The 27056-nt window shown below is 36.0% G+C and overlaps 1 protein-coding gene and 1 pseudogene across 4 annotated transcripts in view; one reads left to right on the top strand and one right to left on the bottom strand.

The window, feature by feature from the left end:
• Positions 1-2762: 2762 nt before the first annotated feature.
• The window catches only part of CEP89 (centrosomal protein 89), a 43091-nt gene continuing 18797 nt past the window's right edge, over positions 2763-27056 (bottom strand). For 3 of the 4 annotated variants that reach the window (XM_075040088.1, XM_075040089.1, XM_075040090.1), the window contains 4 exons: positions 26573-26714; positions 23540-23629; positions 10525-10694; positions 2763-3945 (listed from right to left, as the gene is read on the bottom strand). In XM_075040088.1, the coding sequence (XP_074896189.1) occupies positions 3717-3945; positions 10525-10694; positions 23540-23629; positions 26573-26714 (631 nt within the window). In that variant the 3' untranslated portion in view covers positions 2763-3716. Of the gene's footprint in view, positions 3946-10524; positions 10695-23539; positions 23630-26064; positions 26140-26572; positions 26715-27056 lie in introns of those variants that run through there. The other variant, XR_012652190.1, reaches the window with a different exon arrangement.
• On the top strand, positions 18939-20365 carry LOC142036250 (E3 ubiquitin-protein ligase RNF182-like; annotated as a pseudogene).

The raw sequence follows: 27056 nt of genomic DNA, 5'->3' as shown, positions 1-27056 counted from the left end.
TGATCAGTGGATTAGGCGCTGACTGGGAGAGGGCACTGCATTCCGGGCTGTTTGCAAAGCCCGAGAACCCAATGTCAACAAACTCTTTTCTACTACATAACTCTTCACTTCTGTAACACCCATTTTCAAATAGCATGTAATTGCATATAATTTGATCTGTAATGGTAAGTTGTAAAAGTACTCAATGCTTCTTAACCATGCTTGGTGCTGGCATCCAGACTTCAGTACCTTCCTTGGGTGGCATTTTCAAGCAGTTGACTTCAATATTGTCTGTGTGTGTTCAGGGGAGTGTACATTACGAATTTAAAATGCATGTAATTTTTAAAGATTTTTTTTAAAAATAAAATGTACTGATAAACTCTGTGGTAACTCTGTAGTAAGTGGGTTTGGTTATCAAATAATGCAGCTAAATTCTCCTTAATTGCACGTCCTAGAATTACCTCAGTCTTCAATATTCTGAAGCTGGAAAGAGTCAGTAACTGCTAAAATATACAAAACGCCTCTAATTCAGTTGGTTTCTAGTGGCTTATTCAGGCTTTTTTCCAGTGCTCAAAGAAAATTATTTTAACTGCTGCTTAAGCATAGAAGTCATGGTGATCATCCTTTAAACTCTTTATTCCTTCTAGTTAGCTTTTGAGACGTTGGATTTTTGATTATTTTAAGTAGTGGTATTGCGTACCAGGCAAACTTAACTCTTAAAATTACCAATTTTTTTAGTAATTTCAGTGGGATTTTTCTGGGTTTTTTTACTTAGTGTTTAAATGTTGTGTGTTTTAATAAAAATATTTGCATTTTTTCAGAGAATATTTATACGTGTAATGCCTGTCTTCTATGTTTTTTATAATCCTAAAATCAGTAGTCTGCAATAAACATTTCGTGTACTTTTTGTACGTAGAAACATAGGAAAAACAGGTGTTTTAATGCAAGTTGAAAAACATCTGGAGCCCAAGATTTATCTTTCCTCTGAAAGAGACTTAAGGGAAAAACAATTCTTTTAGCTGTTCATAAGGTAGAAAATTACCTTCTTTCCTAACTGGGAATTGGAGAGAAGCAGCTGTCTGACCATTAATTCTATTTGTACAACGCTCGACACTCTTGCAGATGTGTTTGCTTTTGTTAATCTGAAGCAATTCCAGGATTTTAATATCCAGGAATGCTAAATGGGTGATACACACATATGTATTTAAAGTATCTTTTAATAGGATTTTTTGGTATGCCAAAAAAGTGGTCCTGAGCCACAAAAGCACTTTTTCATCCATGGAACATTGTGTTTTCTCAGTTTTCTTGCAAATGCTGTGGAAACTGAGTATGGATAATCTCCCAGGGATTTAATTAAATTTTGTTAGCTCATTTAAAGTTCAACTTAATGTTTTAATGATATGCAAATGAAAAAGCAAGTGTAGCATTTCTGATCATAGTGTTAAGAGTGTCGCTGTGAAAATGGGAAGCAGATGTGGCAGAAGTGTAATTCTAAAATATTCCCAGTTACCTCAATGGAAGAACAGTTAAGCCAATATTAAGAGAGTTTTGAAAATCTCATTTCTGTTTCTAAACAATTACCAATATCATAGTTTTTTCCCTGTGAAGTTGTTTCCTTTTACAAAATACCGAGACATTCAAAAGGACACTTAAAAACAGATTAGAAGAATATGTAAATCATTTACATATGCAGTTCCAAGGTTGCATTTGCATACTCGGAGGTGCTTATCTTAAAAATATGATGTAGAAGACTTCATTTTCAAAGCCTGCCTTCAAAAACATGAAAAACAAGGTGGGTATAGCCATGTTTGCTTGATGTTCTTTCAGGATTGTTGTAAACATACTTGCAGATTGGAAATGAGGGGAGCATGTGTGTCTGTGAAGTCTATGTATGACTTGTCTGAATAGGCATTTCAGACCTTCCATTTCAAATTCAAGGAAGACAGGAGACAGGACTGGTTTAGCACCAGACCACTCCCCACTCTCCCCTCCCCCAAAACCCCAGGAAAACACCCCCCTGACAACTTCACATATTAAGACTGCTTAAAAATTGTTTCTGATGTTTTTGGTTGTTACTGTGAGTCAGAGTTCTAAAATAATTAAGTTGGAAAAGCCAGGAGAAAGAATTTGAAGCTGTACCTCTTGTTGAGTCTCTGGGAGGAGACCATAAGATAGCAGTGCTAGTTTTGTTAGTCCAAGTTTAAGTGGCATGTTGAAGTTTTATCTTGATGAGCTGGTAAGGTTGTTGTACTCGTTTTATTTCCAGCAAAGGGAAAGTAATTAAAGTACATATTAAAATCCCACTGATTGTAGGACTGGTATGTATTTACAACTTGGCTGCCTTGGTGTTTTGTGTCTCATCAGGGTGATACCTGAGTGCACTAAGGTTTTGCAAGTGCTTTGAGAGTCGTAGAGTCTCTGACTTTCCACTGTATTGCAGAAGCTGGCTTTAAACACAGTACATACACACAATACTAAAAATCGTGGTGTTAAGGTGCTCTCCCCACCCTCTCTTAAATAACCCTGTTCTACTGAGTCATGGCCTTAGCCTGAAGGAAAACGCCTCAAGAAAGCAGGAAACTTTCTAGGCACAAACAGTATGTATTCTTTTTGGTATTTAACTTGGTTTTCTACTCTTTTTGTTAACTTTGATCAAAGCCAATGAGATTCTTCATTATTTCTAGTATTATACAGCTACTATAGTTACAGTTCTTTTGTATAGTTACAGTTTTCTGGTACTATTTAGGTTTTGTTAAGGAAATGAAGCAAAAGCAAAAAGCTGATCCAGCAAGTTATATGTAAATCCAAAATAAAGTCACTTCATACCAATACATACTACTACAATACTTATGTGCAATATTGTGAAAAATCAACAATTATGAAAGCTAAGACAAATATGCGTCATAATAATCTGAAGACTGGCACGGCTGCAGAGAATGCTCTGGGAAAAAAAGCGGCTTCTGAAACTACTGCATCTGAAGTGGGATGAAAAAGACCATCTGGAGGAGGGCTGCATCCTCTGCTGGCATGTCATCCCCTTGACAAAACTATGGCAGGAACTTGCTGACGCCTGGGCTCCTGTACATCTACTTAGTGGACAGTTGTGTGTTCAGGCACCTCCAGTCATCCCTAAAGATGTGTCTGTCTTGCCTGCTTCATAGTCAAATTTTTCTCTGTCCTTGAGATGACAGGATTTTTGGCAGACAGTCTGGTATAAGGCCATCTTAGGATGTCAAGATGCTTCATCACCAGCAACGAGAACAGACGACACGTTTTTTTTTTTCAACTTTGGTCGTACTCCGTCTATACTTTATTTGGGAAGAATTTATTGAAATTTGACCTTTTAATTAGAACATATATAATAGAGACACATTATTTACCATATTGGGGGCTTTCTATCATGCTGTTTACTTTTTTTGTGGCAAGGTATGTGTGTCTGCTAGAACGCCAAGCTTACCAGTTGTTTACCTTGTTAACTGGATACTTGTCTTTTTATGTTAAGTTAGAGCTGTACCACATTTTGCCTTAAGGAATAGCCTTTTCTTCAAAAAAGTAAGTCTAGCCTAAAATATAACTTCGATTATTTGACAGTACAGCTGGAGAATATGCTGTTGTCATTTTGACACTAGAATATGCGGTGATTTTGAAGAGGGTGAGTGTTCTGTTACATCTTGTGTTGTTGAAGAGAGTCAAATTCAGGCACTGAGGTCTCTTTCTTGGATGAGGTGCATAATGCATTATTCTTGAATTTCATTTTTAGTAGGAGATGAAGGCTTTACATCACAATAGCTAAAATCGTGTCCGTAAACTAGGTCTTTCTGAGAGCTTTCATCTAAGTGTGGCTCATGAACTGTGACAGTATTCCACGTGTTGTTCTTCCTCAGGGATTTATGTAAGAGTTCTCTCATTCTCCTGTTTTCTTTGGATGTGGATTCCCAAATGATTTCAAGTTCCCCTTCCACTTTCCTAGAAAAAAAATTAAGAGAAATCCTAATTTTAAAAACACTTTTTGGCAGTACATAATTACAGTATGTGGATAAGAAAATTACAAACTGCATGTATTTAGCTACTTGAAATTATCTGGCTGAAATTCGTTCCTGTTTTTAAAAAAGCCCACTAAATGTAATGCTAGTGAGGATATGATCAGGAAAAAAGATTTGGACCCATGTAATAAGTTGGATTAAGTGCACACAAAAGAGTAGTGCCTGTGAGATCCAAATACCACAACTGCCACTGAATCAGGATCTGTCGTGACTGCAGTTCTGCCTCCTGTAACAGGTACGTCCCTTCTGCTGGGTGCCAAGAGTTCTGCATCTCTCCACTCAGAGGCTAAAAACGTCTGATCAAACCGCATGTCAGACTTTGTGCTTAGCTAATGCCTTGTTGTGGACATCAAAGAGAAGTGGTGTAAACTTTTTTTTTCCCCGTGGGGGAGGCAAAGATGGTGAAGGACAGTCCTTAAGGCATTATAACCTTATGGCCTGATTTCTCTGACTGCCCAAGCATAAATGAATGAATTATTTAATGTTTTTCTCAAGAAAAAGTTGTGGTTTTTTTCAAATATGGCAGCTGACATCATTTAATAATGCAGTGTATTCCAGCCGCAGACTTTTTAGTAAGTTATATTTGGTCAAGGTTAAGCTCTTGGGTTTCCTCTGACTTGCTTCTAGCATATGTCAAAATACAAAATAATCAGAAAATCAAGATCGTTTGAAGTGGAAAGCTATTGTGTAGAAACTGAGCACACAAATCTTAATGATACAGACTTTTCTAACACAATTACTTCAGGCCACCACCTGAAGTACTTAATAGAGCTAGCCCTTTACACAAATTTTTCTGAAAACCAGGTTCTAAAAATGAGAGAGAAAAATGTAAAACATAAATGTTGTAACCTGACAGTATTTTAATCTCAACATTTTTGGCAAAAGGAGTATACTAGAAAATATATAATCAGTACTTCTTACAGACCCCTTTGTGATCAGTAACACTGAGAATGTTAAAAAAAAAAAAAAGTGGTAGAAAGTGTCCCAGACATAGTACCATCTAATTTTGTTTCACCCTATGATTGGCTGTATAGATAGAAGATGAAAAAAAAAAAAACCAACCACCTTATTGAGAAGGCCTTAAGATTATCCTTATATATACTGCTTGGAATGAACTTTCGATAGTGGAAGAGATCATTAACCACTAAGGATGGAATTAAAGCAAACAAAGGCAGGTGAAAGTAGTACAGTTGCTAAGAGTAGCCCAAGACTGCTCAAGAATGTGAGAAGCCACATTAATGGGTTGGACCTTTCCATTTCTGCCAAGTCTCTAAAAAGCTATTGAGAAGCAACCTCTTGCTTTTGAAACACCAAAACTGTAGAAGACTTTGTTCTCACAAAGTATAGTTTTCCTTGAGCCAGCAGTAAGAGTGTCTAATATTACCCGTTACTCAGTATATGCTTCAAAATGCTTTACAAAGGCAATTATCCTCAGCTTACATTTTGGGGGATGTGAGGCACAAAGAGTAACGCTACACGATTGAACTCCCCTGACAAGCCATCCTGACTTTCACCCATTGGTTGAGATGGGCCCTTTGTATTGTGATCTTGGAACACTTTCAGCATCTTGTTTTATTTTTAAATTAACTTTTATATCTTGATAGGGACAAGCTCCTGTTCTCTGTTGCTACTTCTCTCCAACTGGAGTCTGCATGCAGTGTGCACAGCACTCTTTATCTTCTAATACTAATATACAAGAGCTTAATCTGGTTTACCCTTATTGTAGTGCAGAACATTACCCAGGCTTTGTTTCACCTGCTAATTTCTAAAACCAACACCATTTTTAAAAAGATTGTTTCATTGTTAATGCTTGTATGAGCTTGAGGCAGAGAAAATTTGAAGACAAAACTAAAGATCACTGAATTCTGAACTGCAGTTTAATGCTGTCAGCATGCCTGACAAATTAGATGCTCATTTTCAGTCCATATGTTCAGTTCAATGGCAACTGCATCGATTTCAGAAAAATTAGTTCAAAGATACTAGTTTTAGAAGTATCCACATGAATAAAATTACTTCAGTAGCAAGGAAACAGATGCCTTTAGAGATGGTGGTATATCTGAACTCTTCTTAGAGGATTAATTTTTAAAGGAGCCCAGAGATGCAGAATCGGAAAGCACTTGCTGACTTTGCTCTGGAATGAGCAGTCAAAGCATGTTGTTGTCAAGGAAGCACGTCACAGATGCCCCTGGCTTTGCACACAGTATACTGCAGTCATAGGTAAGTCTCTTCAGCATGGCAGAATGTACAGCTTTTATAGTTCAGCTGGTTTTCAGGTGAGCATACAACAAGTAGCAGTTAGAACCCAGCTGTAGTTAGACAAGGGGGTTTTGCCTCTGCCAGGTTTTTGTTTGTTTGTTTTAAAATTCTGACCCAATCAAAATCTAAAAAAATACATTCAGCAAAATAGGTTGGGGAGGGGGTGTCCTTATTCTTGCTAGTCATGACCACCTAGTTGTCTTAGGAACTCGGAGTTAGCTGCTGATGGCCTGTACTTTTTTCTCGACACCAAAATTTCCTTGCTCCTACTTCACTGGGCAATGGCCCTCACTACCCTTCTCTCGCATTTTTCTGGATCTCACCAGAAATTCTGTCAAGCTCTGCAAAGCATTACTATCCTTGACTGTGACTACTGTGACGTTACCCTATACAGATCACAGCCTATTGGGTAACCCTTGCTATTCCCTTGTGCCCATAGCAGCTGGTTTACCTCTTCAAACACAAGTCTTTTATCACTTAGCATTTAAAACTAGATATGTATTCAGTAGTAAATGTGTCCTGTTTCCAGATGTCTTTAGGCAAAAAGCATTAAAGTTTGCTTCTCATAAATGTAGGCTGTTGTCACTTAAATGAGTAAAAATAAAAATTCCATTCAACCTCTACCTAACCTAGCCAAAATGTAAGATTTTATATCTTAAGAGTAAGCAAAATGCCAATGCTGTACTGATGGTTGACGATGAAAAAGTTAATGGAGGCAGATTCTGAAAGCAGATTCTTCTTTACAAAAGACAGAGCTTTCTGCCCTTGCTGGACTCAATTCATTCAGCCTTAATCTCTGAGAATCTTCTTTGTGCTTCTGGCTCAAGAATTAATTTTCATCTATCCTGTAACAGTTTATTTAAATAAACCTTATCACAAAGATCAACATTTTTATTGTGGTTACAATTTTATATGTAGCCCTACAGATAAGACAGCTTCTCTCTCTTGCCTGTGCACGGCTGTGAAGCTTTTCTACTGTCGACCCTCTTCTGAGGACAGTCTGAAGCAGTTTCATTACTAAGACTTTCAAACCTGCATTTAACATCCAAAGTACGGCAGCTGTAACTATCTTGAAGTACTGCTCCTCTGCAGATGACTTATGAAATACACTGTGACCTAGAAAACTCATAAAGGTAAGTGTCCTTTGAAATAAGACTTGAGGCATTTATGAACCTGCTTCTGTACCCTAGAACCACATTAACAACTTTATATCTGAAACATGCAATATATTTCATTTAAGGAAAGGTATGTGATAATGATGACTCATAAGATTACTCTGTAAACAATAAAAATGTCGTGATTATCAGCTACCTGAAGAACAGAAAATGATACTACTTTCTTGTCAGTTGCTTTAGGCAAAAGCTTGCTGTGAATTTCCAATATCCTTTAGCAAAGGCTGTAATTATTAAGAAGGCTCTACAGAGCAGCTTCTAGGAAGGTAAACTTTGCATTATCTTTAGAAGCTTTAAAAGCTTTTATCAAAAGAACATACCTATATGCGTTTCTTTTCAAAAGCCAAGCAGAAAAATTCTGTTCCCTTGGATGCAATGAGTAGGTAGTGCAACTGCTGATTTTTGTCATCAGGTGAAAGATGACGCAGGAGAGGGAGAAGGTTTCAAAGGAAAGTCACCTTTATTATGTTTTATGAAGCCCATGTTAGTTTGGATGTCGATTTGTCAAAAAAAATGATGAGAGAAGAAATAAAAATGAGGAAGCATATGAGTATCACTGCTGTGCAAATGTCTAGACAAACATTACTTTTGAACATGCTGTGATCTGCAGTAGCTCTACCTCTGGGTACGTTGGCACGATGTAATGTGCCATGATAAGAGGGCCCTGACCTGCTATCAGTCAGGTTTGCTACAGTCCTGTTCAGATTACTGCGGTGGGGCTGTTTACCTCTGGTGTAGTGCCTCGCTGCAAGAACGGTGCTGTTTCCAGACCTGAAGTGGTATCTTCCCTTGTTTTACAAGAAATATAGTAAACTTTTATGATAAAGAATTTCATGGCAGTAGCCAAGTCAGACTTGCTATAACTTCTTGACTCTGCTTTTATAAAACTAAATGCAAGAGCAAAAGCAGTTATAGGAAAAAAGCTTTCTGTCTTCACCTACTTACAGTGCTTTTGACTAGACTGACTCCGGTCAGTGATTTTAAAATAGCTTAATTTGTTTTATAGTCTTCCTAAAGAGAAATTGTAACTTTAATAAAACGCAAAATTAGCTATCCAAATAGTCAGCATACCTTCAGCTAAATTTTAATTTAAACTGGCTTTCCTGCTTAAAAGTGTGGTATGCTACTGTGATTTTTCATTACTTAAACACTGAAATTAGAGCATCTAATATACAATATATTTACTGAATGCACTTACCTTAATGTTTTTACAGGTATTTTGAATTGAAACATTATCAGCTAGACAGTTCTCTGGACTATAAATTTTACTCTGTAAACAGAGCTAGTGGAAATAAATGTAAATGTTTGGTACTGTCCTGGCATAGTGACTTTGGTTGCCAAGCTACAGATTACTATCAACATCTAAACTACAAATAATTTTCCCTTCCTTCTTCTGTGACTGTGTGGAGGGAAGGGAGAGAGAAAATAATAAGTCTTATAGATCCAGAAATACACAAAGCTGACCAAAATACATGTTTCACTTCTGGCAGATAGGCATAACGGAGTACATATGTATTTGGATTACCTTGGGAAACTACTTTATATTACCGCAATACTTGAGATGACTAAAGGAACATGAGAAAACTAGTTTGTATGAACAGTATCAGCCATGGTGTTAGTTGGTTTTATTGATTTTGTTTTATAAGAATAAAAATATATTCTTTCTTATATAGGCATAGAATTCAGCTAACTTCTTAGTGACATTTCATTTTTTGTATCTAGACTTTTTAATATAGTTATCAAAGGAAAATAGTGGATAATGAGATGAAACAAAATACAACTTTGAAAGATAAACATAAAAATTATCTTTTACTTTCAGAGTTGTATTCATTATATTATACTCTAATAAACACTTTAAGGCTTAACTACCACCAGAAAAAGGCAGTCACCAATTACGCTGTTCATTAATATAGGAGACTATAGAAATGCAAGACATCTCTTTGAGGTTCATCTTGTACTTGCTTCCATAAACCATTTTTCTTCATCATCATATTGCTAAATGGACTACTATATTGTGGTTCTAGGTGCAGATCTTGCTTCTTAAAAGTTAGTTGCAAGTATTAATTGTATGTGCTTACTGAAGAAAAAATGAGTCAGTGCAGACTGAAGAGGAAAAAGTGATTTAGTATACTGTATGGAAAGTGTAATTAATTATTTGACACAGCTGTGCTACATCATCTCATTTACCTACTTTGGGGCTAGAAAGGTAAATTTTGAATGATCCATATTATATGACTTTGAACTATGCTCTACCCCACATTGACAAAGCCCTCTGTTTAACTAGCTGTTCTCTACTGTAAAGAATTGTAACATGAGCCCAGAGGTATGAAAGACACTTAATTAGCTAAAAATCCTAAATAACTATTTCCAGAGAAATGTGGAATAGTTGACTGCTTGCTTACCTCTCTTCAGCTGTAGAAAGTTTTTCCTGTATGCCTATAACATGAATGTGCTGTGAAGCTCTCCACTACCAGAGGGGAAAAATACCTTTAAAGGACTCTATTAAAAGGATATTTCAACACTGACAGTCATGATCTTGTATAAATCTGCTGAATTATCCTTTTCCTTATTATTATTCTGCATGTAGCCAATCTAAGTCACTTATTAACAGAACAGTAAGGTAGATTCAAAAGGAAACCAATCGTATGCATACTCATGAAATTCCTTTAGTTTGCTGCTATTCTGAAAACTGTTGAGGGGTGTGGAGGGGAAAGTGTTTAGCCTCTAGTAGAAGATGCTGTTAATTATTTAACATATATCTTGATGATTTATAGACATCACCCCCCAAAATCATCAGAGACTAGGGTCAGGTTGATATTCTTAAGAAGAAGTCTTAACAGTAGTAGTAGTCATCCAGAATAAATTCCCCCTTCAGAAGGTCTGTCTTGGAGCTGGGAATTGAGAGGCATTTCAGCATTTTCAGTATAGCTAAAAGATAAGTGAGAAAGGATACCTGGAATATACTGTGTGAGGCTCTGATGAAAAGCAAGAGCTTGCAGCCGTGTGCAGCTGCCTCCCCCCACCCTTTTACCTGTCAGATCTAATTGGATTGCTTCTGCCTGTGACTGACTTACCTTTTCTGCTGGAGCACTTCATCAAGGGTTTCCTGTCTGTCTTGCAGCAGGTGCTGGAGGTGCTTCATTTCTTGCTGGTACTGAGCAGTCTTCCCAGCAAATTCTTTCTCCTGCTCAGTCATCTTGAGACTGATATCTCCAAGCTTCCCAGCTGCTTTCTTTTTATATAGCTGTAAGGGTTACAGATAATAGGACAAATGTGATTACAGGAGAAATAAGAACAACTCACTACCAACAAAAGAAATAGCTAGAGATCCTCATTTGCAGTTTAATCTTTACATCAGTGCTGCCTTGCTTAAATATGTCGGGTAGGTTGCATTATGGTTTTTGGTTTTTTTTTTTTACACCTACTTGTTAATTTGAGGGTATTACACTTAGACTTTGTTCTGCATATAAAATTAGCATGTACAGTCAATACCATACCGTATTTTTGTCTTATGAGTGAAAAGAATTAGCTGCAAAAAAAGGGTTTGTTTTCCAAGATGCAAAGCTACACTTTACAGCACATGTTGCTTACCACTTGTCCAACAGTCATATTTATCAATGCATACCATGAATAACTATTTGTGTTCTGTTAGTTGTTTAATCTTAATACTAAGAGGAAGAGTGGCTTCATGTTTTAAAATCTTTTGCTTCTTCACATAATAGTTCCTTCTGTTCAGTGAAGTGCAAGTGATTTTTTTGCTTATTGGCAATAACCAAATCTATTGGTCTAATCTCAAAAACAAGAAATCTTTTTTGTACAAAGTGATTTTGCTTTCTGAAATAACATCACCATTAAATTACGTAAACACACGAGGAACTGAAAAATATGGCTTGTGTACTGTTACACATTTCTACATGCTGCTGCTCTTGACAAAAACAACAGGTATTATCCAATATTAGTTTTTTTTCTTGTGATTACAACCAGAATGCTTAAACTGTTACTGTATCTGCAGAATATGATGTTTGATACAGCCTATAGAACAGAGTTTTGGGGTGGAAGCACCTCCTTTAATAAAACTGCAAACTGTTTAGTGAAGCTTTGAAAATACTGCTATTTATGTCTTGCTAATATAAAGTTTTATCTAAGGTGTTAATCCCTATGGTTTTATCTTCATCTGAATCAGAGGAGAAAGTTTGAGTGTACCTTTTGGAGGAAGAAAAAAAAAAAAAGGCATTTTTGGGTATGTGATGCAAGCCGTATAATCCTTCCCACAAACTGTTTCCTTTTTAGTTCTTGTAAAATGTGTTATTTTTGGAGTTTTGTTTTTTGGAGGTAATAGGATAGTGATAAATAATAATATTTACCTAGAATGTTAGTCATTCAATATGTAAGGCTGCCTTCCATAGTTTTTTTTTTTTTTTCCCCTAGCTTTTTCCTGTCAGTTCTAAGAAAATAATTAGAAGCCTGCAAGTTAACCAGTCACGTATTACTGAACTTCTTAGATTCCCAGAGAAGTCTCCAAAATGCAGAGTTAGATGCTTACACTTGTAATGCTATGGAAGGATAAAGGTAAACATGTTCCTTCTGAGCAGAGGGTTGCTTAGAGCTAGCTGAAGTGCAGAGCACAGGAAAACAGCTGAACTTTTACTTCTGCCAGTAAATGCCTTCTCCAGCTCTGGATCCAGAGCCTCAAATGCTCTCTTCAGGGCAGGTGCCTGTAATTATTTCAGAGAACTAAAGAGAACTTCCTCTCCCTTTTAACACATAAAAGGCTGGTAAAGAAAGAAGCCAATAGTGTTGGTGAAATCCATTTTTTAATCTAGTGGTCATTGATCATCCAGCTAGTGGGAGGTCTGCGTTTTAAGCTGCATTCTGCCTGAGATGGTGCAAGCCTGTGGGCTCCTATGCATCCCATAGCTGCCTCTGTTGGCTTGGCATGCCTGCTCTTCATTTGCCAACTGAAGCTGTGTCACACATGGAGAAGGGTTGCAAAATCAATGGGGCACAAAGGGCAAAAGTGCACCATTTTCTGACCTAATGATCAGGGCATGAAATTGGATATGAGGGATACATAGTTCTGATCTTGCTTCTGTGACTGATTATAACTAAGTATTTAAAATGGGTAAGCTATCTCAGCCAAACTTCAGCAGGATGGGTGAAGAGTGCCTGGAGTGCTCCATACTTGCATGTGGGAGCCTGGGCAGGTCAGGGTGGTTCTGGGCACGCTGACACGCACAGCTACTGGCACTTAGAGCCTTCACAGCAGGCTACTACCTTTGAGTTGTTCAAGAAAACCTCCTATTTATTTTCTGTAAGTGAAGCAGGTAGCAGTAAACAGACTGGTGGAGATAACAATTTTCAGGAAGAAGGTGATAACATGTAGCTGGAAGTCCCCTAGAGCTGAAAAGGGTAGTCTGCCCAAGGTCACGGCATCAGGTATAGAGTAAGCACTCTAGATTAGGAATGATCACGGATGCAGCAGCTGGTACTGAAGAGGACATGATTTACACTCTTCTAAAGCAGTTTCAGGAGGGTATACTCCTGAGCACCAGAATTCTTTTACACCTTGTGTACTGCATTACAAATGAAACTGGAGAATTCTAGATAAGAGCGCCAACAAAACTATTTCTACAAACATAGGCTTCTGGCCATGATACATCTAATGATCTGGTCCCGTGATCCTTGTTGAGGCAACGAAGCTATTTTCTGTCAATCATGTATTGTTTTTCTCCTATCCTTTACCAGTAAAGATTAGTATTGTCCCTTCCAAAAGAGATCTAAGTACCATCTGAAGAAAATTTTCACAAAGTGTTATAATTCTGATCCTGACAGAATAGCCCTGTAATGGGAACCCTGACGGAATTTTCACTGGGTGCTATGGAACATTGCCAATTGTCTCCCATGGCAACTAAAAATTTCTAAAATATATTAAGATCATGGACAATTATCTTCAGGGCTGTGTAAAAAGCCATATGGGGAGGGGGGGAAGTCCCTTTTTAGTAATGGAAAAAGACCATGTTTGTACCTATAACTTTCCTAGTAAAATTGTATTGTGACAGACGAAAAGTGACAGCCTATATATTCAGAAGTTTTAGTGAAAGAATGTCTTTTGTTAGACAGTATTGTGGTGTTAATAGAAAAAACATTTCCTCACAAACACTAAATTTCTGGTCTGTTAAGGGTTTGTTTCTGTTTCTTAAAACCTCTATTCAGTCTCTGTGAAAAGGATGTGGGTAAAATGTAGAAACTTTTAAATTAAAAAGCCAACAAAATCAAGAAACTGTTCAGCTGTAGTATTATGTGCCACATTAAATAAGCTTCCTTATTTGCAGATTGATATTGGCACATAGATGAAGGGTAAACAGTTGGGGAAATCAATTAAAAAGGGAAAAGCTGTTTATGCTGGAAAAACTTTAAAACTATGTGTCCAAAGGTATGAGAGAGTTGTGCATGTACATGACCTACTTTGACAAAAAAATAATCTAGTATTAGATAAACAGAACTGACTTTGTATTTGAGACATAAGATAAAATTGACACAAAGAAATGAAATTGAAATTTCTATTACTTGTCTTACTTTATTCATGAGCACCATGAACATAAAACACTTTGCAAACTAATCCAATACTGTGAAATAAATTTAAAGCTGGAATTATCTTAAAATTTATTAGCACACTAAAGAAATCACCTTATACAGGATATTTCCTTATTCTTATCTTATTCTATTCTTCAACCTATTTTTATCTTACTCTGTTTCTTTAGCCTATTTATCTTTAACCTATTTCTATCTTAATTCTCTTCTCCTACCCTAAAGAGGGGTATGATGAAGTATCCTACTCCCATATAGAACTGAACTTGCATAAATACAGGAGAAGCCTCAAGTTTACTTGCTTAATCTTTTTCCTGTTTTTTTAACTTGTAGGTTGAACTTGTCAAATTTTAAAGATCTCTATAACCAAGAAGGCTAGAAACTTCTTTTTAAGAAATTGGGATTTTTCCTGGTAATAGCAAGATTTTGAGAGCTGAGGAAAGATTTGGCAATGCTGAATTTCCCATTTTCTGAGCACCACAGCAATGACTTAGTTTTATTAATTTTATGAAACAGAGCACTGTTACAATAGTAGGACAGATGAATAACTCAAATACTGGGCTCGTAGCATCAAGGCAACAGTTAGGAAATACTTGCTCTTGTTACACTTAACCTGAAGCTTTAAAAGGTACTTAAATGTGCTAATGCTAAATGTTTACTCTTAATTCCACTGCTTTATAATATGTGACCACTCTCCTGGCAGAGATTTTCTAGCCTCCTCCTCCTCCAGCTCTAATAACAAAGTAACTTGCTAAACTTTGTGATATATGCAGTTTCTTCTACCTCAAGGAGGTACAAGTACATCTCAGATGTGGTAAGTTGATACTTAAAAATCCATTAAAAATATATAAATTTAGTGATCAGCTGTCATGTGCAATCTCTTATTTTAGAGATTACACATTGATAGCAGCAATCAAATCAAATTTCTGTAGTTGTTATTGTACAACTGAAAGGTTGTTAAAAACAAAAAACAAACAACCCCCCACAAAAAACCCAAACCAATTCCATTCCTGTTAGGAATTGTAATTATGTGAAATCCTGCTGTAGAAAATGTGACTCTTTAGTTTATTGTTGTGACAAATTTGAGGCTTTATTCTAACTCACCAGTTTGGTTTCTAGTTACTAATTTGGAATTTTCTATATACAATGTTAAGGTGATTCTAGTTTCTCTGCAAACTATCTATTTTGGCTACCAAGTGTACTTTAGAGGGGTTTAGTGTGGTCACTTGTTCTTATTCAGAAATTGTCAATCTAAATTTATTATTTGGCTTTGAAACCCCCAAAAATATAGTCTATCAGGAACCTAGCACTACTTTTATAAAAGAAGAATCTTTGAGTTCATAAAACTGCTGTCTGTGCTTAAAAATTTTTCCTTTAGGATCTTTACCTGTAAGCAGTTGTTCTTTTTAAGAGGTTTAAGGAACCAACATACAAAACTTAAAACAATTAATCATCCTTGAAGAATAGCATACAAGAAAAACACATTACACTTATATAAGCTTTTTTTTTTAAGGGCTCATGTCTTTGCTCAACTCTGGAAATAGGTAAGGGTATTGTTGAAAGTCTTAGAGGTGTTAATTTTTTTACAACTTTAGATGATCGTTAACTTCTGGGGTTTGTCTCTATTACATGACTCTACTGCAGTTATATGCCAGGATTATGGAAAACCAGACGTCCGTTCTGACTGTGATGCAGAGGGCAAGAGCAAACTATGCTCTTTCTGTTCTGATTCTTTGGAAAACACACTGAAATAATGCACTCCATTTCCCATCAACTGCTTAAGTATAATCAACTGAGACAAAAGCAGCTTGCCAGAGATGAAAGCATGTTTCCGTGGAGACCAAAGGTGACTTTTAGCTGCTGGTCATCCTCACAGACATCACTCAAGAGTTGGGCACAGTGATTTAGATGAAGCAAGGAAAAAATTAATCTGCTGTGATAGAGACAGTGTATGCTGCTAACTAAAGCATATTAGAAAATACCTCTAAAATGCATACACTGAAATTGGTTAGCAAGCAGTAGCTTTTAGTAGAGAAGTTTATGATACTACTCCATATGCCCAAAACAAGCCACACAGAGTCAGTCACACAGGGTAGGCACTGTGCTATCATTCTGTCTAGTCTCCTAAGGAGACCTTGTTTCCTGGGTTTGTTACAGAGATCTTGGGAATAGATGATTTTGTAGCAGTGATGGAAAGATAAGTTGTACTTGGCAGGTGGTTCCGAATGCCTGAGATATATGGCCAAAGTTACTGGGGATATTCATCTCTTCTCTGATTTGTAGCAGTACTTTTGTATGAGTGGCAGAGTATGCAAATAATCCACCTGTAAGTAAGTTCAAGTAGAGAAGTATGAGGAAACTGAAACAGTTTCAGACAAAAGCCAGAGTAAATTGGGGCATGTCTCTCTTTCCTGTGCATATAGACCACCTCAGGTATGTGAAAAGAAAACTTGGGGGAAAGAATACTTGATTCTAATGCTGTTTCCTTATCAGTAAGATGAATGCATTTCCATTCAATTTTGGTTATAATTCCTGTTTTCTATGCAAACACTGTTAACTCTGGTGAATAAGCTACCTAGTATACAAAATAGTGACATATACTTACAAGACACATTTAGGGATTCTTTGTATAGTTCATCTAACATCACAAAGTCTGAAAGGTCTTGAATGTGTCCTGGAATGAAGGGAATATAGGTGTTGCAGTATTATATGCTGTACTACGTGGGCCCTTGCGTTTCCCAGTTGGGACAAAAATACGGATGCATATTCAATCAGATGTTATCCTGCCTGATAATTAAAAAAATCTGGAAAAAAGTAGTTCTGTGGGGTTTTTTGTTTGGTTGGTTTTGCTCAAAGTTTGCATGTAAGGAGAAGGACACAGCCACCTGTATTGATGGTTAACAGTGGTTGAGATGAATAGGTGCAAGAGGGACTTACTTTAACCCCTGTTCCTCTGGCAACTTTCTGTATGATAAGAATTAGAACAGAAGGGTTAATCTGCTATTCTTGTGTTCTGATTCAGAGATCTCCCTTTTTTCGATTACGATCTCTATAAAAGAGACATAAAAATTAAAATGTTTAAATAAAATTATCTGTTATTATATGATGGTCATGATGCAAAGAATAAATTTGTACATCTTCTCAGGAGACAGAACCTTCCTCTCTGCCTGTCTCAAGTTCTGCCCTATGTTAATGAGCGACATCCTGGACCTCCTGAAGTTAGTGGCATTGCTTCATTAGGTCTGTTGTTGGTATCCAAGACTGAGACCATGGTTAGAAAATGATTATGGAAAAATTCCAGGAAGGCGGATCCTTTTGAGGTAGGCACTGAATGATTGCTTAGAATAAGCCTCAATCTGAACAGTATCAAATGGCTAGATGGATGTATTATGATGACAAAATTAATATGGCATTAACAACAAAGTATATCTCCCAAAGGTTCAGTGCAAAAAAAGCCAACAAAACAACCCACCAAAAAAGTAATTACTATGCTAACCTTTAATTCTGAAATCACTGAGGAGAAAAAAGGGAATAAGATATATTTTAACCTGGGGGGGGAGGGGGGGCAGGCAGTACATAAAAGCTGCTCTATACATAGCAATTTCCTCGTTCTGTCTTGATATTTAATTCAGTTGGAAGGGACCTATAACAATGATGCAAAAAGCAGATCTAAGTGTATCATTTCACCTCGGTCATAAAAAGTTTCATGTGTCAAGGACTCTTAGAATTATTGCTGACAGTGTATCAACTCCTAAATGCAATATTGATTATACGGGTTTTATAGGTAGTTTCCTTGGCTGTATCTTCTCCAGGGACAGGAGGCAAATTAGTAAATACCATCTTCCTGTCCTGTCAGAAGGACCATGATTGGGTAAAAAAAACCAAAAACAAAACAAACCAATTCTAATGCTTTCTACTCGAGTCTTATCAAAAAGTACACAGAGCACATGTTAAATAATTAAGTTGCCTTTCACAACTGATGTCTGTATATATAAAAAGAGGCAAAATGCTGCTTTTTATAAATATATAGGAAGATTTACAGAGCCAACCAAAAGAAACTATGTACTAAAACTGAAAACATTTTAGTGGGCCAGGCATATGCTTAGAATAATAAAAGCTAGACAGCTAAGCGTCTCTTGGATGTTCTGAGGTGTTCAACTTCTCAGTGAAAAGTGAGAAAGATGCAAATGCACTTTACATTTCTCCCTTGAGTTTTATTCACTTTCACTTGATGTGAAAATACAGGGCAATGTGCATGTGGTTAAGGTCCATCTTTAGGACTGTCAGAACCACAGAAGCAGCTTCTTCTGTGGCTGCATTACCAAAATGGCAATGCTCCTTGAATTTTCAAGGGCCCCACAATGGAAAAATTTAAATTCTAACAAAGTAGAATATTCTCTGGACAGAAAAGCCATGTGTACAGTAAGACTTAAATAAATCCATGGTCTCCTGATGTTAAACCCAAAGCACTTTTCCTTAAGTCCAGATTCATGTTGATAGGAACATGGTAAAGAAGAACCCTTCTTTCATTCAAACATGCTGGTGTGCGCAACTGGTTTACAGAAACACAGAGAGTAAGCTATCCCATGGTTACAGACATTTCTGAAATACACAGTTCCTTACTGTTGAGGAAGTGTTAAGAACAAACCTTTAACGCTTTCTCTTCACCAATAACAATTTTGTACTCTAAATGCAATATGTAGCGAGATAGTAGGAAAAAAATTAAGGCCAGCCTGTTCGGTAAAGTTGCATTAAAATGAGGGGAGTTACAGTGGGAGATGCTAGATATCTTCAATATAAAGGTTGTTTCTACCTCTTTTTACTAAAACCTTAATGACTGACAAAATTATTATCAAATAGGGATTCAGAATCCATGAAACAACTTGTTATAATCTGATTTCTTCTTTTTGACAGTGTGCCTAATTTAAAGATGAATTACACTTGCACTGAAGGAAAGGAAAAGGTGCCTGATGATGAACTGGAGTGCAAAATCTGTTATCGGAGATTTACTGTTCACAGTCGTAAGCCCAAAATCTTGGATTGTCTTCACAGGATTTGTGCTAAATGTTTGACTAAAATACTTCATATAGGAGTCAGATCTCCCTGTGTTAGCTGTCCCTTTTGCCACCATGAGACAGAGTTGCATGAAGATGAAGTTGAAGGATTACCTGATGATACAAACATTATGCCCAAGCTCATATTAAAACACAAAACAGCATGGAATTCTAACTGTAAAGAAGTAGTTTTAACACCAGAAAACTTGGCTTCCTCACATTCTTCCCATGGATCAAACTGCTTAGTAATTACAATTCTAGAAGTACAAAGAGACTCCCCAAGGACTCCCAGTCAAAGTACTGCCTCAGATTATTATGCTGACCATGGCACTGAGTCAGTATCTTTAAGTTCTCAGAGCCAGCTAGACCAAGATCTCTTTTGAAAGTTATGCAAGTATGTACACAGAATACTGGTATGGCTGCTTGGATTTCTTTACTTTGGTTCCCTCCCTCTTGGGATCTAGTTACTAGTGATTCAGAAAGTGACCCTAGGTGTTGTGTGTGTGTGTGAGTTTTGTTCCCTCCAGTCTAACTGTATGTCTCATGTATGGCTTCTGCCAGTGCCTCTGCCATGGAATTTGTGACTGCTCTTCACAAAGCTGATGTGCAGTGTTTTATCAATTGGTAAATTTTTAACTGAACCATAGAACAACTTAATTGCAAACTTTAACCTTTATGGACTGTTAAAAATGCATATAGTATGATATATACATGTGTATTTCTTAAAGCACAATAACTTGTGTGAATACAAGCAAAATGACAACATGGTTTTTCTTTTACTAAAAAGATGGTGGTTACTATCACCAGATCCTGAAGTTATGAAAGGGTTTTAGACCACCATCTCATTAACTGTGAATAGAACAGATACTTGAAGGTTATTTTATTGTTTAAAAAAAACAAAAACCACCCCACCCTGCTTTTAATCAAATGCATTGTCACTGTCTTTAAAAACAGATGGGAAATCAGAAATGCTCTATCACCTGTTCAAAAAAATCAAGAGTCCCTTTACAAGCTAGTTCAGATTAGAGTCAAATCTTTTCTGATGCCAAAGGGAAATAAAGTTGCATTAAATATTCTGCTCTACAATCAGATTTTTCAGAAGAGTTTTAAGAATTATGACAAAGAAGCTTGTAGTTATATCTTAAAGGGCCAACTAAACAGTTTTAAAGTAAACTTTAATATTTTTCATGATTTAATATGCCTGAAAAATTATGACATAAGCCAAACAATATAAAAATTGAAATTAACCTAATTTGTTTTCAGAATTAAAATACCAAAGTAAATTGGTATTTACTTTCTGTATTGGTATTTACAAAGTGTTAAGTGTTTGTGTTCCTGCACAAAAATTATTTATTTTTCTGAATAGCTGTATTCAACCTACTTGACACTGCTCTACTGTTATTATCTAAATTTCCTATGGTTGTGCTGATAACCTACAAAATTTTTTGCACCGTGAATGACTTTTTATAAAGTTTGTTTACAGTAATTCCTAAATCCCAAATGAAAAATGGGTATTTATAAAGAGAATCACTTTTAATATGCTACCAACTTAAGCATACACAGTTTAAAGTATGTAATAAAGCTGTATATATAAATATCTACATGGTTTGGGGTTTTGATTTAGGAATAACCTATTATTTAGCTTGAAAGACTTTCACAGTGATTCTGTGTTTAATAACAGAGCTGCCAGATGTCGATTTATTTTGAGACTTCTCAATGAAAAACAAAAACCACAGGATTTTTGTTCATTTACTTTCTCCAAAATAATTCATTAAAAGGAAGAACTCTGGACCAGAAGACTAGATCCACTTTTATGTGCAAAGCACAAGTGACCTGACTTCAGAGGGTAGTGATCTAAAGGGAACGAATTGCCAGCTTTTTGAACGACCCCTGGCTGTAGGGTATGTGCCATGTGTTTCCAGTGAAGAATGGCTGTCCCACCTAGCCTTCCTTCTTTCCTCCCCTCAAATAACATTTGCAGTGATGTGAAAGAAGCCACAGAGAATCTTTTGACACACACACAGTGCATCTGACCTGTGACATAGTTTTGGATGAGCTTGTGCCTGCTGAGATATGAGGCAATAAATTCACCAGAAGGTGAACGTAATATACCCGGTTATGTCTAAAAAGTAGAAAATACAGACTCACATTGTAGGCACAAGTTACTCAAACCTGTAGGCTAGAAGCTTTTCTCTCATCATAACCCAAGGATTGTATGCTCTAATTCATATGATATAATTTGTATTTCTTATCTCATATCTTGCTGAAATAGCTGAAGATGGCTAAAAGCCAATGCAAAACACCCTTTTCTAAGAAAAGAAATAGTGTAACACTCACATTACCAAGAGTTATATCACCCTTTCAGAAACATGAATGCATTTTAATTACTATTATCAGTGGAGACAGATTACAGCTAAATACCTCATAAGGGGTTTATCCTGTAACTCAACATAGAAGGCAGTTGCTCAATTTATGATTTTCTGAAGCAGCTGATAGTATTCCTCCAGCTGATATGATCAGACTAATGAGACCTCCGACCTATCTCACTCAACTAAGTAAGAAGTATGTAGTCTTAAAGTAAGCTGCTGTTCAAGTTTCATAGTTGTTAGTATTGTGCATGAACTGTGGAGGCAAACATCTATCTTGCAAGTGAAGAATCCTTTTGCCTTTTCGCAATCACCTGAATTTTTATCAGCAGCACCTGAAAAAGCAGTGTGTGCAATAGGGCCTGTCCTGTTTTGAGGAACTGCATTACATATTGGGATTAAAAAAGTCTTGTGACTAAAAAGAACCAAACTAAAAATTTGACAAATGTACTTACACTTACGAAAATATTTTTTTATATGTAAAACAAAAGAATCCCCATAACTTTCCATAAATCACTGAAGAGAACACTCTATTTAGAAAAGTAGATTGCCTGACTGGAGGTGTTTAAGAAACGGAGGTGTTTTCTGCAAAGAAATAAATGATACTAGCTTTTAGCAAAGTTCAATTAATAGGATAACCAAGAAGTATATGATATTTTAAGGTGTTTTGTGACTGTTTAAGCCCTCTGCTTTACTAACAAAAATTAAGAACAAAAAAAGTTTTGCAAGTAGATTATTCTTACTTTTGCTAAATAGAAACAGCAATATTTAAGAACTTTACAGGCTGTTTTTTCTAATTTCCATTAACAGTTGATGGGTTAGGAAGGATTTTTAAATTTTATTTGGTTTTGCACTTAAAATTCATGGCATGTACTGCATGTAAATATTCTTAGTTCTATGCAAGTCTCTTCTCTATCTCTTATAGTAGTTACAGACCTATTAAATTGTAGAAAATCTGTATTTAAGAAGAATACAAGCCACTGTCTTGGTAAGGAAGATGTTTTCTAAATTTAGACAGACATGAATGAGGGTGAAAAACGGCTAAAAACATTTATAGCTGTATTAGTATAATTAGAGAATTCTTTTATGGTAGTGTTTCATGCATTTAGGTATTTTTATGAAGGATTCCTTAAAAATTCTAGCTATTTTTCAGCTTTCTGTTCTCTATTTACATCTACAATTTGGTTTATTTTCTTTGTCACTAATTCCTGGGCTGTGTTGATCTGTACAAGGAAAGTGCAGATGGAGCTGGTCTCCGCTAACACAGTGGTGCACGTTCGTGTCATCTGATGCAGGAATAGCAGCATAGGTCTTGACTGGAAAAGCGCAATGTATGGAGACTCTCTGCTTTAGGGTAAACTGTGCAAACTTGACTTAGTACAAAACAGCTTTTGAAAGTAATATATGTTACTTTGTACATATAAAAACCAATATACCAGATATCCTTCTTCCTTTTTTGAGTTTACAGTAAAAGCAATTACGGTAGCACCAAAGATGTTAAAACATAAAAGTTTCAAATTTATTTCACGCTATATGCTGTTATACCACAATTACATGCCATGCTTTGTATTTGTTTAGAGAGCTCTAAAGATAACCTATAATGTATTCTCTAATTAGGCCAGATTTTTTAACATCCTCTGGGTTTCTAAACCTGCCATATGAAAGTACTTGATGATAACTGTACACTTGAGAAAACTTTTTCATTCTTCCAAATCTAATTGTAATGGACTTCAAGTTGAAGCACTAGTATAGCCTCAGAAAAGTAGGAGAAAGAGTAACTGGGTTACATTACAGAGCAAAACTGAAATACAAATAAAATATGATTTTTAATTATTTTTACAACTAGTCATAATTCTCCAGATAATTATGTAATTATGTAAATGCGATGACCTGGCAGACATGCAATGTACAAATACAATGGAAAAAGATATTTGTGAAAACTATAATGATGATCTATTTTGCTTTTTAAAAAGTCTTTATAAAATAATCAGTCTTTCATAAAACACTGACAAACTACTGACTTCTCATTAAAAAACCAAAACAAATAAATACATAATATTTAGCTGAGAAATACTGCTTACCTTAACTTTTTCTTCCAATCTTCCTAAGCGTAGACTGCCTTCTACTATTTTGTTGAGAACACCATGATTCTCATTTTCCAAACATTTGGCCTGCAAACATATAGTATAGGTAACTAAATGTAATCATAACTTTAGACAGGGCTGACAAAATACATACACTGAGGAAGACAAAGCTATTCTGTTCTGAGCTCCAATAGTCTGAAGAACCAAGATGGATAAAGAATCCTGAAAATTATTTTAATAATGACTAATTAATAATTTGACAATTGATGGCGACTACTACCTCACTAACAAAATAATACCTTGAAACAGTTTTATTCTGAAAGGATCATAGCTACTGATACTGTAAACCCAACCAGCTTTGGGTATTTTTCTACAGATGTATGTATATGTAGGGATACCATTTGTATGCATGAGACTCATCCTTCTGGGTCAGATTTAGCAGTCTGCTCTCAAAAGAGCCCTTGAAATTGGCAGGGGTTCAGGCAAGGAGTCTGACATGTCTTATGAAAGGCTTCCCTCTTATGACTCTTTCCATCATTTCATAAGCACTACATTCTCTCTCAGATATAAAAAGTAAACCAAACAAAAACTACATAAGCTGTGAACGATGAAATAATTTTAAAACTGTAAGAGGTTTCAACTGTTAAATCCACTGAAAGCATTCAAGAGAGAAATAACCAGGTTTTAGAATCAGCAATGTCTGACCACCTTGAACTACCCTCACTCCAGAAACACATCTTCTTTCACAGAAGTCAAAATTAACTAGCATCGCTGGAGTCTGTGAGCTTTGTGCTCAGTCAGTGACATCTTGATTTACTGTGTGGTATATGAACCATACAATACAATAAAAGAATCATTTTGACATCTGCTAACTCAGGATTACAGTTCATCATCAGTGTTGCACTGTGAAAATAGTTTTAAATAAATTTATTGCTGCTCTGTTTTACTGGATTTATCAGTAAGTTATCGCTGTTCCTGGAAATGGTAAATTTAAGACTATCCATTTATTTCTGTGGAGATGTGGTTACTATGGACTTTTTTTTTTAATCCTCATTAAGTAAAAATATAGGCTAATTTCTTAGAGTGCTGTACCCTTTCTGCTCTCCCTGTTCTTCTGCATTAAATCTACATTAAATTAATTTCAATGCTTTAATTCAATTAGTGAATTAAAAAAGAATAAGGCTAGGGTAATAGCAGTAGCTGAACTGAGTATCTAAACCTGACATTACTGAATTTTGAGGTGGGGGAATGATAATACGTTTTTAATTATACATCATGCTCAGTAGTGGCTCTTCATAATCATTAGGGTCAGACTCTAATTAATTTTTTTTTTTGTTTTCTAGGCCTTACCATTAGACAACCTAATCAGATTACCTGACTAAAAGACACCTGCAGTCTAACTTTCTGCCAAGGCAGGTTTTAAGTTCAGCGATTAAAAATAGGAACAAGTTGTTCTAATTCAGCTCTACCAGGCAGCAAAGTAAACTGGTTATTTAAAGGTTTTACTGATACTAGACTACTTCAGTAGAAAAGTTTGTCTCAGAGTATCTCTGCTGTCAGCCCAGACACAGTGAATTCATAAAAAAAAAAAAGCAAGAGTTGTGCACTGTTTAGTATTGAAGCCACAAAATGGAGAAATCATGAACAGCAAGTAAGTATGTACCATTATCATACACAAGAGAATGTGATCCAAAAGGAAGAGATAAATTCTGTTTTGCACGACAGGACTGGCTTCTAATTGCTGGATCAGTTTACACCTGTCTAAAGAAAGATAGGCCATAGTTGACTGCATTTTGGGCTGCTTTCCACAGACCTGAGCCTTTTGCACATCCATGAAATTTGATTTTCTAGTGTATACTTTCACGTGCAGGCTTCAGAAGGGAAAAATATGATGTCAAATACTGCACACTTGCAAAGATAGGGTTTACATGACCTTGTGGTGATTAAAGTTATGCTAAGATATCTTTCCTTTTGAAACAGGCTTTTACTGCTAGAAGTATTCTGAACATCTACTAGGGTATTATTAGTCAAATGGCACACCTTGTACTTACAGGTAATTCTGGATTTCTGTGATATTTCTAATGTGGTATGCCAAGTATTTGAAAATAGATATACCAGAGACTGAGAGATAAGAACCAGTTCCCCTAATTCCTAGGAGACATTTATTGTGCCTAGTTTCACAATCCTAAAGTCCAGTTTGCAGTGGACAAGGATTTGAGTTGGGTCACCATAGTTCCTCTTCTAGAATTAGGAATTAATCGCTATAGAATCTTTTTACCCAACACTGATGACAACCTTTGTCTACTACTTGATCAAGCAAAAGAAGCTTTAACAAAGTTTTGTGAAATGGTTTCCAGGACCAATTTGAAGACAAGAGTACCAATATGTAAAATTGAAATGGTGTCCGAGATCTTGTAAAAGAAACAAAGCGTACCTATAAAAAGCCCAGTAACTTCCATGCCAGACACTTCCACTAAAGCAGAGTTGTTCCAAAAAAACAGCCTGTCAAAATGACTGCTTACCAAAAAGGAGCAATAACATGCATGTGCATCCACAGCAGAAGCGCTGTACAGGTCACTTCAAGGATCATAGTTTACCTTTAGATTCAGAAATACGTATTAAAAATTTATGATTGTGTACTATTTTTCAATAGGTGTAGCTTCAACAATTGAAGCCAATCTCTAAAATGAGGTTAAAAAATTCTTTCAAACTTGATACATACCATTGCAGACCCTAATGCTGATGTGAGTTGAGGCTTAATTACATTGTCTCCAGAAAGTAGGGTAGTTGCTTTTAACCACTCTTCTAGAAAATAATCTTTTACTGCTCCTATCCTATTTGCAAAAGTATATTTAAATAGCTAAATCCTCAAACTGAAATTGTACTTTCTTTTCTAATAATTCAAATTAACAGTAAGTTGTGCCAGTAGGATGGTAGGAAGACAATTGACTCTATCCTAGCTGAAACCAGGACAGATGGTAATTGTATGAAATACCAATTAAGTCATATTAATTATTTAAAGGTAATTACCAAAAAAATAAGATTATCACGTTCCCGAGCTATCTTCTCCACCAAACCAATAAGGTTTGTTAGATAGTGATGGGCTGCAACTTCTTTTTCTACTGCTTCCTCCAACTGCAGTTTCAAAAGACCTATTTTCTTCTTCAAACGCCTATAAAATTAACAGAAAAAGGAAAATCTTCAGATTGGGAAATAATAATGGCATTAAAAAAACTTGCATTGCATGTGCAAATCAACTTGTACAAGTCTCAAATAATCAAATATACTGTTAAAGACACATTGGCTCAAAATATTTGCGATGCTGAAAGTATCATTTCCCACTTTTTGGAGCTGTTTTTCCTAGAATATGTTATGTGAATAACAAAAGTAACAATGATTCTAAAGAACAATTTGTGCAATGGCTACAAGCTCGTATTTCTGAAGAAGCACAACAATAATATTTTTTTTTAAGTATTGTGAGCCCAACTCTGAACCACTCAGGTGCATGAGAAGG

Source organism: Buteo buteo, chromosome 11, assembly GCF_964188355.1.
Source record: "Buteo buteo chromosome 11, bButBut1.hap1.1, whole genome shotgun sequence".
Taxonomy (NCBI): Eukaryota; Metazoa; Chordata; class Aves; order Accipitriformes; family Accipitridae; genus Buteo; species Buteo buteo.
Note: the sequence above shows the minus strand (reverse complement) of the source record. Positions and strands in the feature narration are given on the sequence as shown.